This window comes from Lepidochelys kempii, chromosome 10 (assembly GCF_965140265.1).
Source record: "Lepidochelys kempii isolate rLepKem1 chromosome 10, rLepKem1.hap2, whole genome shotgun sequence".
Classification (NCBI taxonomy): Eukaryota; Metazoa; Chordata; order Testudines; family Cheloniidae; genus Lepidochelys; species Lepidochelys kempii.
Genome location: NC_133265.1, coordinates 76,092,194 through 76,107,778, shown reverse-complemented (window position 1 = coordinate 76,107,778; position 15,585 = coordinate 76,092,194). Strand labels below are relative to the sequence as shown.

The 15,585-nt window shown below is 41.0% G+C and overlaps 1 protein-coding gene across 8 annotated transcripts in view; it reads left to right on the top strand.

The window, feature by feature from the left end:
* Positions 1-15,585, top strand: part of IGF1R (insulin like growth factor 1 receptor) — a 308,206-nt gene that overhangs the window by 268,612 nt on the left and 24,009 nt on the right. For 7 of the 8 annotated variants that reach the window (XM_073304254.1, XM_073304259.1, XM_073304257.1 and 4 more), the window contains 2 exons: positions 1,860-1,994; positions 9,792-15,233. In XM_073304254.1, coding sequence (XP_073160355.1) covers positions 1,860-1,994; positions 9,792-10,158 — 502 coding nt within the window. In that variant the 3' untranslated portion in view covers positions 10,159-15,233. Of the gene's footprint in view, positions 1-1,859; positions 1,995-9,791; positions 15,234-15,585 lie in introns of those variants that run through there. The other variant, XM_073304258.1, reaches the window with a different exon arrangement.

Sequence of the window (15,585 nt, the reverse complement as noted above, 5' to 3'; positions counted from 1 at the left end):
AAGCAATGCAGATTTGTTCCTTGCAATGTAATCTCTAGTGTGTAAGTAGCACTCAGGAAATAAACTCAGTAGCCCCTTTCCTGTGGCTATCAGAATAGCAGTCGGGCACCAAAAAGCGGAGCAGAGATTTTTATTTTATTTTGTTCCATGTGTAACTGCATAGTTGCAAAACCCTTTTGTCATTTCTGTTTTAAACAGGAACCCATTTTAGATATAGTGGATAATCTGAGATGTAAAAGCACTCTACCATAACTGCCTCATAATATTGAACTCTTGTTTTCACAACACAAACCTAACTGCTAGCACACAGCCCAGTAAGTTGGGCTGGGTGCAGTAGTGGTGAAAACAAGGATCTGATTTTGAAAGCATAGAATTGTTCTTCTTTGCTGCTCAACAGTGTGTAAATGAGATGACTCTTAATTCCTGTAGAGATTGTTGATATTATTGTACATCTTGATCTAATGTTAGTTTACGAAACAGACGTTTTAAGAAAATTTCTGTAGGTGCATCAGGCCATTTTAAATGTTAAGTTTTATCTTTAATTACATGAAGGAGCTGCTTAGTTCTATGTAAGCTTGTCATGGAAAAGAAACAGGACATTTTTCACAAGTGCTTTTAAATCATAATTATACTTTTCTCTATTACCTAATGAACAGCTCAGGCTACTAGATCAGCACCTTTCTCCTACTGTTCTTTTGCAGATATGTACATAGGTACCCTGTGTCTTGCAAAATGACAGTTGAGCTTCCCAAGAGGGTTTAAATGTTCGAAACCGATCTTAGTAGCACAGCGTTGGCTCTTGGTGCAAGAGGCCTGGAAAGATGTAAATTTTTGCATCCTATATGATTAAAAGCAAGCGAGTTGCATTAGATGCTGTCATGTCTCAGATATGTCTTGATGTTTGCATTGCGTCTGTAAGTTGGCATGTGGGAGAACCTAAAGCAGAGTGACAAATCGAGAAACCAGTATTCACCGAAAAGTATTCCTGTGCCACAAGCAGGTATTTATATGGAGAACAAACCATATGGCATTTGCAGGCTTACATTTTAATAGGTAGCCATGTCATGGCTGAACTGGGAAAAACTCAGACAAAATGAGGGGAAAAAAGCAGCTGCCCTCAGATGAGGGCTATGCTCGTGCATGCTTGTCTTCCTGAGCTCCCTTTCTATCCCCATTTGCTAAAAGTACCTGAATATGTGAGAGAATGAATGTCACATGAGTAGTTTTCCTTTTTTTTTTTTTTTTTTTTTTTAAAAAAACCTGTCAGGGTTACACTCATCATTTCAGGGGCCTTTCAGGCTCAGCCTCATCTGTCACCGCAGCAGTTTTATATTCAAGTGTAATTCTTAGGCTTAAAGAGTTACATGATTTTTAAGGGTTGTTTTATAATGAGTTTAGTGAAGGGCTGTCTGCTGGACAGCCCTGGACAGAGACATCCTCTAAACACAGAAACGGGACGTGAGCAGCTCTCTTCACTACTCTCTCCGCTCCACCCACTCCCACAAATGCCCCTCATACCTGAATTTGGAAGGTGCACCTGCAGAGAGAAGAATGGACAAAGCAGCTAGGCTGCCAGTCAGAGTCAAGAACAGTGCTGGTTTTTGTTGACACAGAGCCTAGATGGAGCCCCCCAAACTCATTAACATTGGGCTGCCACGTAGCTAACCGATGTCAACAGCTCTTGGTCACCACCAACTCAGAATTATAATGGTGGCTTAGCAATGAAAGTTTTCTTATCGTGTTACCAGTATCCTGAGCAGTCAAGTTGGTGAGGGTTTTTGAAGAAAACACCCTGCCATAGTCTAAACCAAAATCTTGCTTGTTTGCTTAATGCTTTTTAACTTGTAATTGTTTTCTAGGTCCTTTGGTGTTGTCCTTTGGGAAATTGCAACATTAGCAGAGCAACCATACCAAGGCATGTCCAACGAGCAAGTTCTTCGCTTCGTGATGGAGGGAGGCTTACTGGAGAAACCAGACAACTGTCCTGATATGCTGTAAGTATCTCCTGTCATCTTTATTTTTCACTTTGAGCTTGATTGCGGTGCACTCCTCTGATGTCCTCTTTAAACTGTGATGCTGAGTTACGAAGGTAAATCCAATTATTGCTATAGTGGAACACTGACATATAGATAATGTTCTAATGAGAGTGTTAGATAAAATAATTATGGGCTTGAATCTGGTGGCAGTTGAGAGACTACGTTCATGCTCTTGTGAGCTGACGGGACTGTTTTTAATTCACTGATGTGGTATAACTGTTGGAAGCATCAACAGTCTCTCTTAGAGCATCAGCCTCGTTCTGACCTCCACTGTTCATTGGTGCTGCCATGCTACATCTGTTTTGAGCCAAGTATATTTAACATGTCCCTTCTATGTAACCTCCTTTCTCCTCTCTCTTCTCCCATCTAAATCCAAATAAGCAACTATAAAGGCAGAATGAAGGATTGTTAAAATGCTCTAGCAGTGCTAGTTTCTATTTGAACTGTCTCTGTAAAGTGAACATGTGCCTTAAAGTATCTTTGCTATTAGTAAGAATCCCACATTAGCTAAACTTAAGTTCTCAAATAAGCTGCTAAAACGCTTGTTCTCTATATCCCAGGAAATATAAATTGTGTAAAATAAATGTTTCTGTTTGGGGAGATTATCCGAGTCATCTTTCTTAAACTTTTCTATTTGATTTAAAATAATGTGGTTGGATATAAAAAGAGAAAAGCAGGAGTTTGGGGCGGCTGAAATAAATTGTGAATTAATCCTCTGGAATCCAAGCTTCCTAATTCAGCATGCAGATAAAATAATGCAATAATGCTTCTTCCCAGAGCAGCTCTGGACCTATTACCACAGTTGATAGCACTCATTGCATTGAGCTCAACATTTTCTCCTCCCTTCACAATTTCCTTTCCTGTAGTCATAAAGAGAAAGAAATGTCCAAATAGCTTTATCCAGTCCTATTATCAGTGTTTAATCAAGTCTCATTGCTCCAGACTGTCTACAGCTACAACAGGCTTCAGCCTTTCGCTCTACATTGTTAAAATGCTTCTGCTGGGTTTTGTGTACAGTAGTTTCAGTTGTTCAGTCTTTTACTACTTTGATATACTTCCCAAACTAGCTTTCTGGCAGGAAATGCTGCGTCTTGCAGTTATTGAAATTTGTTGGAGGCCCACGGAAGGGATGCAATCACTTAAGGGCATCAGCTGCTTGGGATTCTTAGGAAAAGAGCCTCTGGCTGGAGGACTTGCTTTGGTTTCAGATGACAGTCAGTGTTTTGTTGTTGGAAGAGGATGGGCCGTGGGCAGTGGAAGGAGGAGGTCTGACTGCCATATGACGCCCCCATCTCACATTCTTTCCCTTCCATGATTCTGTGGAGAATTTCTGGCAGTCAGATGGCTTTGAAATTATGCTTGACATTATGGGAATTATACAGCAGGGGCTGGGCATGTGGAGGGACCTAGGTAAGGTGATCTTGTTTCAGGCAGCCCTAGGAAAGCAAGTTGTACAATGGGAATGAACTTGGCAAGGGATTTAGCTTTAGAAATTCCTCATTAACCTGGCATATGGATAGAAATTATAGAACCATAGGGTTGGAAGGGACCATAATAGGTTATCTATTCTATCCCCCCAGCACAATGAGGCAGGCTTAAATATACTGTGGTGGGAAAATCTCTCCCCCCATCCCTCCAGCTGATACCTCCTCTCCTCCAGGGGGAGAGGGAAAATAGAATCTATCCTGCCAGTTCTCCCATTCTGTCCCCTGGCAGGGACGGATGGGTGAGTGATGCTTCATAGATTGGATTGTGCATAAAGTGCCTCTGCATCTTCTAAAAGGCAGAAAATTAAAAGTGCTTTTAACTCTTGAAACTTCAGTGACTTGCCCCTCCCTCGCAGCCTGCCCTGTTTTCACGTTCAACAGACTCCCCATTGTGGTCAAATCCACGTGAAAGCACCAGAGATGTGCCCTAACTCAGCTCTACACGCAGACATTTGCTTGGCTGTCAGTGAGCCTATTCAGAGTTGCTAACTCCTTGCTGAGCCAGTTCTTCTTGTTCCCCCTCTTGCCTACGCTGCAGCCCATCAACGTGAGGTGTTGTAAAACAGTATCACCAAACAACGTCTGGGGATCACAGCCAGGGCTGATGAGTGGGGAGGAAAGAGAGGACAATGGTAAATCAGCCCTGTGGTCGGAGGGCCTCCCAAAATGTCTTAACATCTGTGTAAATAAAGCGAAATGGGAGAGGGTAGGGTCCCAGTGAATATGATGTACTGGAGCCCCAAATTTCTCTCAACAAGCCTGACCACAACCACTCCAATTAGTGAGCTCTTCCTTTTATATCACTATGGGTACACACAGAGGAGTGGTCAGTATGCAGAGATCTCTCTTCCCCCACCTTTATTCCTCCCTGTATATCAGGGGTTCTCAAACTGGGGGTCATGACCCTCGGGGTTGTGAGGTTATTAGGTGGGGGGTTGCGAGCTGTCAGCCTCCACCCCCAAACCCTGCTTCGCCTACAGTATTTATAATAGTGTTAAATATAAAAAAGTGTTTTCATTTATAAGGGGAGGTGCACTCAGAGGCTTACTGTGTGAAAGGGGTCACCAATACAAAAGTTTGAGAACCACTGCTGTATAGCCTGTTTCTGGTCATCAATGGGTATGTCAGGAAGAAGAAAATCCTTGGAAAGTACATTGGCCCAGGAATTCGGTGCTAGTCTCATTGCACATCCTCCGTTTATGCAAGGCAATTGTTGGCAAACATTCTATGAAGACCTATATCAAATGTGGGAAGTTCCTTTTTTTTGGTGGAGGGGGATAGGTGTGATGATGTTTTTCTCTCTGGTTTTGACCCTTAAGACTGGAAGGTTTTTCTTGCAAAGCATTGTGTTCCCTGGCACGTCAGCCCCACTGGGAATTGTTAGAGTGCAGCCACCACAGAGATGCATCAACTGTAATTCTGTCTGCCTGTCGATCGAAGGTATTTTAATATTCAATTCAAGGTGTCCAGGAAGCTAAGTCAGTTTGCTGCAGGAAAGTCAGTACACTTCTTCCGCTCAGCATAGTGTAGATGGCAAGCCCGGAAGAGGAGCTAGGAATGAGGCAGTATAAATGTACCACAAGACACACCTTTGTAGCCGTGGAGCCTCCTTCTCCAAATGTGTCTGTTTTGAAAGCAGCTAAAATAAAATGGTGGGTGGTTGATGTCTGAGGAGGCAACCTACATGTTTACCCTTTGGGGTAAATTGGAGCACAGTGTAGTACAAAAGCTCCCCCAAAAGGATGGAGAGGGTAAAATGCTACACAGGAAAAATCACCACGACCCTCGCTGGTTAATAATCTACTACATTAACTATCCAGATTACGGAAACACAACAGTACATGTGAGCAATGCTCAGGGCTATTTCTCTTAGACCCCCCCCACCCCCCGCCACACACACTGCAGTGTCAAAGGTTCTGAGGTTCCATCTTGTGTGGATGTTATGCTTGTATGTTTCTATGCTTTGCTACCTTCTATCAGTAGAGAGTCATTAATTTCTAGATGGATCAGAAAGGAAGGACACTTGAAGAATGTGACAAATTTTATTTTGCAGTGGGGTTTTCCCTTGTGCTCATTCAAAGACAGACCTTGTTGGGTGGCATTAGGCAGTTGCATTAGCGTTCAGAGAAGTGGAAAGTATTTGAAAAGGAGCTAAGTGCCAAAGAAATGACATTTTTAGGTGGTTGTATTTGTTTGGGTATGAGGGTGAAGGTATATTTTCCATAATGTCACACATTTGACCATACAATAGGACATGGGAGGTGGACATTAGTAATAACCTAGGAGATGTGTTGCTGCTTTTCCTCCTTTTGCCACGTAAGTAGCATCTTATATACTGCAGTTGTAATAGCAGTGCGCTGCGCGTCACACGGCAACTGTACATCAAGGAATTTTGTTACTGTTGAAGCTCCTAGTGTGTTCCCACTGGGATTTTAAAAGTTAGTTTAGTTGAGGCAGGAGGGAGAATTCTGTGTTTGAAGCAAGAATGCTTTGAACACTGGCTTCCCTCATCTGTAGCTTAGATTACCAGCCAGTTTAAACAGTTCTGATTTTTGCTTTGTCTGTGGTTATGGCTCATTTTAAAGCCAGGAGCTACCGCTTGCACCACTTAAGACAAATACAGAGGTCATTCCTGCTTTTTAGAGGATGTAGTGGGCAGCAGGATAGTAACCGCCCTTACTCTTCCTTCTAAGTTCCTAGCTGTCATCAGACCCAGTTGTAAGGAATCGACTCTGATGCATATTACAAATATATATTGAGTTAATTATGGTCTCTCGTAGTCGCTCAAAATATTAAAAAGGAATACTGCTTTTCTAGCAATTTATCTATTTAATGCCCCAGTGCAGAAAGTACAATGACTTTTGCTGCATTTCTGTGTAAGTAGACAGTAGAAAATTCATTTCAAGGACACTCAATATTCTGCTGCTTGGTGATTGCTGTAATTTCCCAGGTCTGGCTTGCCATCCCTCAGGTATTTTAAAATAAAAAGAGAGTTTTATCAGTCCATAAATTCTTCCAATTGTCTACTGGAAAGTTTTCTTGTTGAGATGGTGTAAACAAGGCCTCCAATCCCACAGAGTAAAAAAGAAGAAAAGAAAAAAAAAACCTTCCTTTTATGGGAAGTACTCTTAAGGTTTTTGATTCTGGAATGGCTTAAAAGAAACATCACATGTTCTTGTTTGTGCTGATGTCACATGGATTACTTCACTGCTTGTGGCATCTCCTTAGCATTGCCCCTAGGCCGCAGGGCTCTGAGCCAGTGAATATCCAGTGTTCTTGGCCCCAGCTGATGCTTCTATTCAGGAACATAGCAGTCAGCTGGAGAGAAAACAGCAATGAAGTATCAGAAATGGATTTTATATATTTGTGTGTGTGTGTGTGTCTAGATATAGATAGTGTGTGTGTCACAGACTTTCTCTTCCTTTGTAGGGAGGGGAAGACACACATTTTTATAAGTTGACTTCAATCTAAATATAAAGGTTTTAAAAATAAAAAAAAGTTTTTATACATATACATGTATGTTATGATGCAGCGGCTAGCAGTTTGATTTTTCGTGCTACAGATTGTTTTGCTAGATTACTTTTAGTCTTTGCATGTTAAACGGCTATAATCAGGTAGTTGATTTTTGTTCTTGATAATATCAAATTGTACCCAACAGAAATGTGTTTGTAGCTGAAAGAAACATTTCAGTGAAGATCATTTTTGTTTGGATTTAAACATTCCCCCCAAACTTGGCAGCATGCTATCTCGCTTATCTGTTTCTTTTCTCCATAGTATCAGTGCCTCCCACAAGTAAAAATAACAATAATTCTGTCTCTCTTCCTTGCTGACAAGAAGCAGATTTACTGAATGTTGATTTTGTTTCTTTTTGGAAGTATGTACCCATTACTTTGAGGGTAATAGTGCAGAAAATCCTGGGTGAAGACATGAGTGAGTGCATGAGAACTAGAAAGTGAAACTAGCGAGTCTGTTTTCCTTGCATGCAAAATATACTGCAAAAAATAAACAGTAAATTGTGAAAAGTAAGCTGGATGCTGTAAATTCTTCCATTGGGGTTAATTAGAGTTACTGGGGTATTGAGGATTACAGTGGCTTTAAGTCACCTTTGTATTGTCCCAATCCTGGGCTGCTCTGGAGACCGGAGAACATCCTAGCATAATTTAGACAAACGTTGGGGCCCTTCTAAATTATGGAGCCTCCCTGGGCTGTCCTGTGGGCCGCAGCACTGTCTGGAATCTCCACAGTACTGTTTGCTGTGGTCACATCTCAATATACCCTCCCACCTCCAGCATGCTGCTTGTGAGGGGATCCTCGGGACGCACCCTCTGACTGTCTTCCATAGTGTCCATGCTGGGAAGTAGTCCCTGCCCAGATGTGGGGGTTTAAGAGCCTGTTTACACTGCTCTGGCATGAAGGAGCCAGAGTCAGTGGTGAGGCTTTTTTAACTCGACAGTGTTTGTCTCTTTAAAAATCAAAATGTATTTCCTCGGAAATAGTTACTTTGGTAATGTATTTCAAAAGTGGATTCTCCTCCGCCCAGATAACTCTGATATTGAACCTATATAACAGGGAACACTTTTACAGGCATTTCAATTTGATTTTACTTGCTTTTGTCAGGAGTAGGTGTGAACCAAGCTTGCAGAGGGTTAAATGCCTTCTTGGACATCTGATTTATTTCTCTTTAATTCTTCATTAACTTGGGGATGTTTTACATATTGATCAAAGCCTATAGACAACATAATTTGGGGAATAGAATGCTGACTATATGATCTGGGAAATCCATGTAACAAGTCTAAAGTTTTATTTAAATAAGTCAGATCTCTGAGGATAGTCTTGTTTTAAGAGGCTTAGGCTGTTTAATGAGCATAGTTGAAATCTATGTTGGTATTAGTATGAGTAGTCTCCCCAAAACCATTGGGGGCTATCTATAAATTCTGTAATCCATTAGGGTGGACCTTAATTTTGCATGAGTGCATGTTTGAGTGTTGCAAGGAGATGGGTGATCTATGAGGGCGAAATACTGAGTTGTGTTGCATTCAAAGTGCAGACTGATCTGAGAGGAATATCCAGTCTTGCAATGTCATAAAAAAGTGCTATTTTCATTATACGTGTGTTGCATCTTGTGGTTTTGTTTTGCCAGTGTGGGATGCTGTCACAGATGAGCTGTAAAATATTACTGCATCACTGGCTAAAAGTAAAAATCAATTGAGAGTTTAAAGCAAACTGGGTTGCAACATTCAAATTTACAAGGCATTCAAGGTGATGGTTCTCTCTCTCAGAAAACATGGTGTCACCTTTTTACTTTCCAGGAGTTTGACATGGTATGGTTTTTCTTTTTCTTTTTTCTTTTTTTTTTATTGAAGGCCAGACTTATGAGACAGGGGATTATATGTGTGAAAGCGTTGACTCTGAAAAGTACCAACTAGTCGAAGTAGTTAATTGTCTGAATGTGATCTCTGTGTGACATTGTGGCAAAGAGGACCAACCGTCTTTGAATGAAACAGGGGAAAGTTGAGTAGAGGTGGAGAGATGATATATGGTATTGATGAGAGTGCTACTGGTGTCCATAACGTACAAAAAGTATTGAAAAATTGGAGACGATTCAGATAAGCACTGCAAAAAGGAGTGCATATTTGGGAAAACACTGTGCAGTGAAAGACGTAAAGACGTCCTGCAAAAAGACGTCAGTCTGTTTAGCTTCTCTGTCCATTTTAGGTGATTTCTTCCTCATTCTTCCTTTAATCAAGATTGAATGTTTCTCTAAATATATGCTCTAATCCAATCATCATTTATTGGACTCTATGCAGGAATTACTGGCTGACATGTCAGTGGCCTGTGGTGTTCAGGAGGGCAGACTAGACAATTACAGTGGTCCTTTCTGGCCTTTACAATTTAATAAACTATCTTCTTCATAACTTTGGTGCAGATAATCTGCCTGAATCGCTCCCGTATCCTATAGCATATTCAAACTTGCCCATTCGAAACTGGGGCGGGGGGAGCCAGGTTGTAACTCCACCGAGGGTATTTCTGGTTTTAGGAGACTTGTACTCTTAGTGTTGTATTTCATATTATGAATACTTTTGTTCAGTGCAATTAAGCAATGGGACCTGTGCAATGGCAGGATGTGGCTGCAGTGTGAAAAGTCAGAATGGAGTGTATTTCAGGGTTCAAAAAGGACTTATGTAAATATATCAAATTGCATATGCGTATTATTTTGCTAGGATTTTTTTGTTTTTATGGTGGTTTTTTTTTCCTTTTTTCATTCCAGGTTTGAGTTGATGCGGATGTGCTGGCAGTACAACCCCAAGATGAGGCCCTCCTTCCTGGAAATAATCAGCAGCATTAAGGATGAGCTGGATCCAGGATTCAAAGAGGTCTCCTTCTTCTACAGTGAAGAGAACAAGCCTCCAGACACCGAGGAACTCGATCTGGAGACTGAAAACATGGAGAGCATTCCTTTAGATCCCTCCTCCACCCTCCAACCCACTGACAAGCACTCAGGACATAAAGCTGAGAACGGCCCAGGCGTGGTGGTGCTGCGGGCCAGCTTTGAGGAGAGACAGCCGTACGCACACATGAACGGGGGACGCAAGAATGAACGGGCCTTACCTTTGCCCCAGTCTTCGGCCTGCTGATCCTTAAAACCCAGAATCTCACAAACACACACACACATTGGGGGAAGAAAGAAAGAAAAGAAAATATATTCAAAAGCCTACTGTACCTCAGTGGATCTTCAGAACTGCCATAGCTGCACATGGGAGAATCCTCTTTTCAGTAAACACGTTAGTTTTTCTTTGTTCAATATGCAAGCAGATGTTTATTTCAGTAAAGGACTCCGTTCAGTGGGGCGCACAGTCATCCTTTTAAAACTCTAATGTTAACACTTAATAGCAACAGAAAACTTGAGATCTGATGTGTCTCTTCTCTCTCTCTCTCTCTCTCTCTCTTTCTTTCTGCTTCATAATGGGAAACATATCTGCGTGCAAGTTCAACCATACAGCACTTCTATCAGATCAAAGAAATTGCAGGCCAGGTGGCTCCCCGTTAGCCTTTGCAAGCACCTGCTTAACACTGTAGGTCTTTATAAAGACAGAAAGAAGAAAAGAAAAAAAGACTGGATTTTTAATGTTACTCTAACCTTTTTAGGAACACATAAAAGAATTAAAAAAGGGCCATCATTCGTCCAAGGTTGTTACCATTTTCAACGCTGCCAAATTTTGCCAAAAAACTGAACTTTTTTGGGGTGGTGGTGGTTTTGTTTCATGGGGTGGGGGGGTGTTTGTTTTTGTAGGCTTGGAAGGAGCACAGTAATCAACTGCTCCATTTAAAAGAGATACTGACCAATACACTCCATTCAATCATACACTGGTATTTTAAAAAAATCAGATTGTCTAGATCTTTTTTTCAACTGGACAAAACGTGATTTGTTTTCTCATGATGGAGAGGAAAGGGGGGCAGGGTTTAGAAACAGCCTTCCCCCCATCCACCCTCCCCCACCAAGAATTCTGGACAAAACTGGCAGTGGTGAGCCAAATATCACACACACATACACACACTCTGTCTCTCTCTGTCTCGTACACTCTATATATACTTCGTGCAAAAAGTCGACCGCACGCCAAAAACAGCAAACCAGCCTGAAATGAACCGGAAGGGATCTCCATCATTGCAGCCTGCCCTCCTTCTCAGACTAGCAGGAAAACACATGTCGAAACAAAAATTGGAGAAGACAAAAAAGCGGTAACGGATTCAAGTATACGACGCTTTGTTGACCTTTTCTCTCTGTTATTAGACTTCTCGAAGGGTTAAGACTTCTCGAAGGGTCTTGCAGTTCTATGTTAGACCATGGATCATTTGCATACACATTGTCTTTTGTGTCACTTTTATAACTTTTTTACGGTTCAGATACTCATCTATATGTCTGTACAGAAAAAAGCTGCTATTTTTTTTGTTCTTTATCTTTGTGGATTTAATCTATGAAAACCTTCAGGTCTGCCCTCCTTCCCTTCCCCCCACTCCAACAAATTTCTTATGCTTTGTACTATAGTGTGTAACTTTTACTTCCTTCTTCCTAGTAATTGATCCCTGTAACATGATTTGCCATGAACTGTTTAATGGCTTTTTATAAATACATTTCCTCCTTTTTTTTTTTTTTTTCCCCATTAGTTGTTTTACAACATCTTGGCTGTGTGGGATACAGAGCTGTTGAAGGGACTGGGGGAGAAGGGGTAATTAACCAGTAGCACTCCAGGGGTGCTTTGGTAGTGGTGGTTTTAACCACACCCTCCCTCCCTCCGCTAACCTCTGCCCATGCAGCACGCGAGTCTGTTACAGTGCAAGGCACGATACAAACTCAGGTCAGAAAAAAAAAGGTTACCTATTGAGTACATTCTTGTTCAGTGTTCATATTCATCGTTGTACAAGAGTCAGACCCCACTCCTTCCTTTGCCTCTTACTTTGGTTGTGACACACGCATATATATATATTTTTTTAATTGTTGGGTACAACAGCGGACACCAGGCTTTTGGGTCTCTATTTTTTAAAATGAATATTTTAACCCTTCCATCCCATGAACAACAGCTGTGTTTAGTCTACATCAGTTGAGCTGTCCGTGCCAGGCGTTTTTATGTAGATGGCCATTCAACGTTCTGATCTAGCAGACCTCAGCTACTAGGTCTTCTCATTAGAAGATGTTGAAAGGCCACATTTCTGGGCTGCACCTTGTTCAAGATCCCATCCGCCGACCACCCCCCACCCCCCCGTTTGCCAGCAACCTCGATGATAGCATGCTGTGGAGATCATGCAGGGAGGATGAGAGTGCCCTCAAGTGGGTAGGGGCCACCAGGTTTGCTAGCAAACAGTTAAATGCAGCAGCTGTGGAAACGTGTACAAATACAAGCTTGTTGCTCAGACCATAGACCAAACTTCAGCACAAAAGAGAATAGTAGCTTGCTTGTTTGGCAGAGGAAGCTTTATGAATGTGGTGGGCAAGGAGGCAGGGTTTAAGGAGGGTGTGGTGGGGGCCATGATGTAAGTCTAAAATAAAGGAGCCATAACAGTTGCTCATCTAAAGTTAGTTATAGCATCTAACCTCTTGTTTAGCACTGATCCAACCAAATGATGGCAGTAAAGAGGTTGTTCTGGGATGGAAATGTTAACTTTTTTTGAGTAAGAACAAAGAATTAAAATATACTGATTGCTCGTTGTGACTGGAGATTAAAAAAAAAAATGTTTGTAGTGCTTTTTGCTTGTGTAGTTTTAGGTCCCACTATCTTCTCTTGCCTCTGTCCCATAGTTATTTTTCCCTTTAAAGAAAAGACAAAAAAAAAAAAAAAAGAAGTTAATTAAGAAGGTATTCTATGTAGGATTTTTTTATTTATTTTTGTGATATCAGTTTAAATCACTGTAGAGATGCCCCATAATAAATTTAAATACTGAGATAAGGGTTTTCAAGTATGACAGGGGGACAGTTTTTGATTTTTTTTCAAACATTTATCTACCTCACTCTTATTTTTTTATATGTGTATATATAAAAAAAAATACATCTCACATTTCTCAGCAGCCGATAGAAATGCCGTTGATACTGGTAACTTCTCACTCACTCTACAAACCACATACTCTAGGTTTTGGAGAGAAGCGGTCGCTACTTTTCCCAAAGGGTCACTTCAGAGGGTTCTCATGTTATTTTATAGCAGTTTGCCCTTTTTTGGTAGCATTTTTAAGATTTATGTTGTGGGGCGGGGAGGAGACTCACCTGAGAATTGTTTGACTTAAGACCACCATTCTTCAAGGAGTCTTGGAAGCTGTGAAATGCCCTGACCTTGCAGTCATAGTTCAGCAAATCGCTATACGTTCTGCTGAGTTGGGGGAGAGCTGACAGCTGTATGGGGATTAATGATGGTATTTGATCAAATTCATTATGGAAGCCAATTGTTTACCATATTTGAAAGTCTAGGGTTGTTAAAATGAAATAAACGGCCTTTCGGTTAATCCTTAAGAGTGGGGCTAAGTCATTCTTGCCAATTTTTCTCAGATGCCACAAGCACCAAAAGGACATTTGACTGAATCAGCACCTAAAAAGAACTTGGAGCATACAGCAGTAGCATTGCTGTCTTGACCAAATCAAACAGGGCAAAAATATCACAGGCTACCTGATAACACTAGACTGCGTTTAAAATGTGGGGTCTTTACATTTGCTACTTCTGTTTGGCAAGAGCCCTGATTTCTCAAAACTAAACGTTAAATGGGAAATTTGAATGTGCCAGTAGAAATCCAGTCCCTCCCAACCCCCTCTCTACACATACTTCATCACTCTGGATTCTGATGGACCAGCCGTCAAATTCTGACTTCCCTCTGACAGTGCTTAACTGGTTTACAAGCATACAGCACTAACATAACACAAGCCCGCCATTAACACAATGTATAATGTTTCTCTTTTTTTCTGATTCTGGCAGCTGTTCATGCAGGTGTTAGTTGTGGTATCTGAATAATGTGGCGCTTGGATACTTTGAGATGTACATGGCCTCTTGAATATACAGTGCTGCGGTTAAGTATGACAGAGTTTGTCTTTGGAAGGAGCGTTTCTCCCTAACACCAGAAAAAGCCGACAACATTTCAGATTGACTGGGTTTCCTTTTTGTTTTTTAATTTCCCTAATTTGACAGTGACCTTTTGGTGTAGTGACTGCTCTTCTCTCTTGCACATACTGATTTCCACAACTGGAGATCCTCAGATCTTTCAGCTGGCTATGAGGGTTTTGTTAAAACTGTCCAAGTTAATGTTTTTGGGTTTTTATTTTTAATTGTTATATAGGTGGTTTAAAAAATATATTAGGAAAAAACACTAACAATATAGTACCCCATCGTAATAAACATTTCAAAAGCACTTAAATGAGAGGCAGTCATGTGACTAAACGAAGTATGCACATGTGATGACAAAGTCAGTTCTCTTGGACCAAACCACCTTCACAAGTACCATTGTATTCTCTGCTCACAATTCTAGCCTAATTCCATGTTGGTTTCTACAGCATTTTGTTGTTGTTTTTTATGCATTCTGAATAGCTTTATCTGCCTGGGTTTTTCATGCAGATCTCCCTTTAACAGTAAATAAGATTGTGTATGTGAACAATGGAGAATTAACGGCTTGATATTGGCATAAAATGGCGAATTATGCTTCCTTTTCCTGAGAGACCACTGGCTTGCTGATATGGAGAATTTAGAACTTCCGCTGTGTTTGACTAAAACTGTAGTAGTCCCATTTCTGAGCATGATTGATTAAAAAAACAAAAACCCACCCAACCTGCAAAACAAGCGTTCTGACAAATGGTACCAAGATATCAGTAACAAACTGGCATCACTAAGGGAGCAAGAAAGTTTGATTTAAGTATGTGGGCCATTCTTCTCATCTGACTTTGTCATCATTAAATTTTTCAGTGGTACAGACGGTGGTTTGGTTGCAAAGGAAGGTGACTATTGTATAAATACAGAAGCATCACATGCTTGGTACTAAGTATGATATTCTTTTTGTTGGGGTAATAGACTAGACACAGAAGCCGAGTATGATGCAAAACTTGAGGCCAGCACATGTTCCACCAAGCCTCTTTCTCGGTGTGATGCCTCCGTTCTTTAAAGCTGGTTCTAAGTGATGTATGACTCTAGATGTGTTTGCACTGATGCTCCTGTTGGTGTCAATAAAAAGCCCAGTTTGCCCAGGATGACTGGTCACCAGATGGAACTGCTATTAGATCCTCTGGGAACTGCTGAGGGGTGTTAAGTACAACCCAAGCCTAAATGAATGACGGTCCTGTTGTTGGTATACATATATGTATATTTTAAAAACCCTTTTCATTCCAGTAGTACAAGTAACACTTTCTTCTGTTACTCTTTTTATTTTGTTTGTCAACAATGTATTTAATCACTGGGCTAAGCAACAATGGGGGAAAGTGCAAGAGATCCACTCCTTATTAACCAGTGAAAGCCAGATATTGCAGGTCTACTACTCTATGTAGTTGATGCAAACAGTAATTACAAATAAAGGATGATGTAGATTAAACATTAATTGCCAGA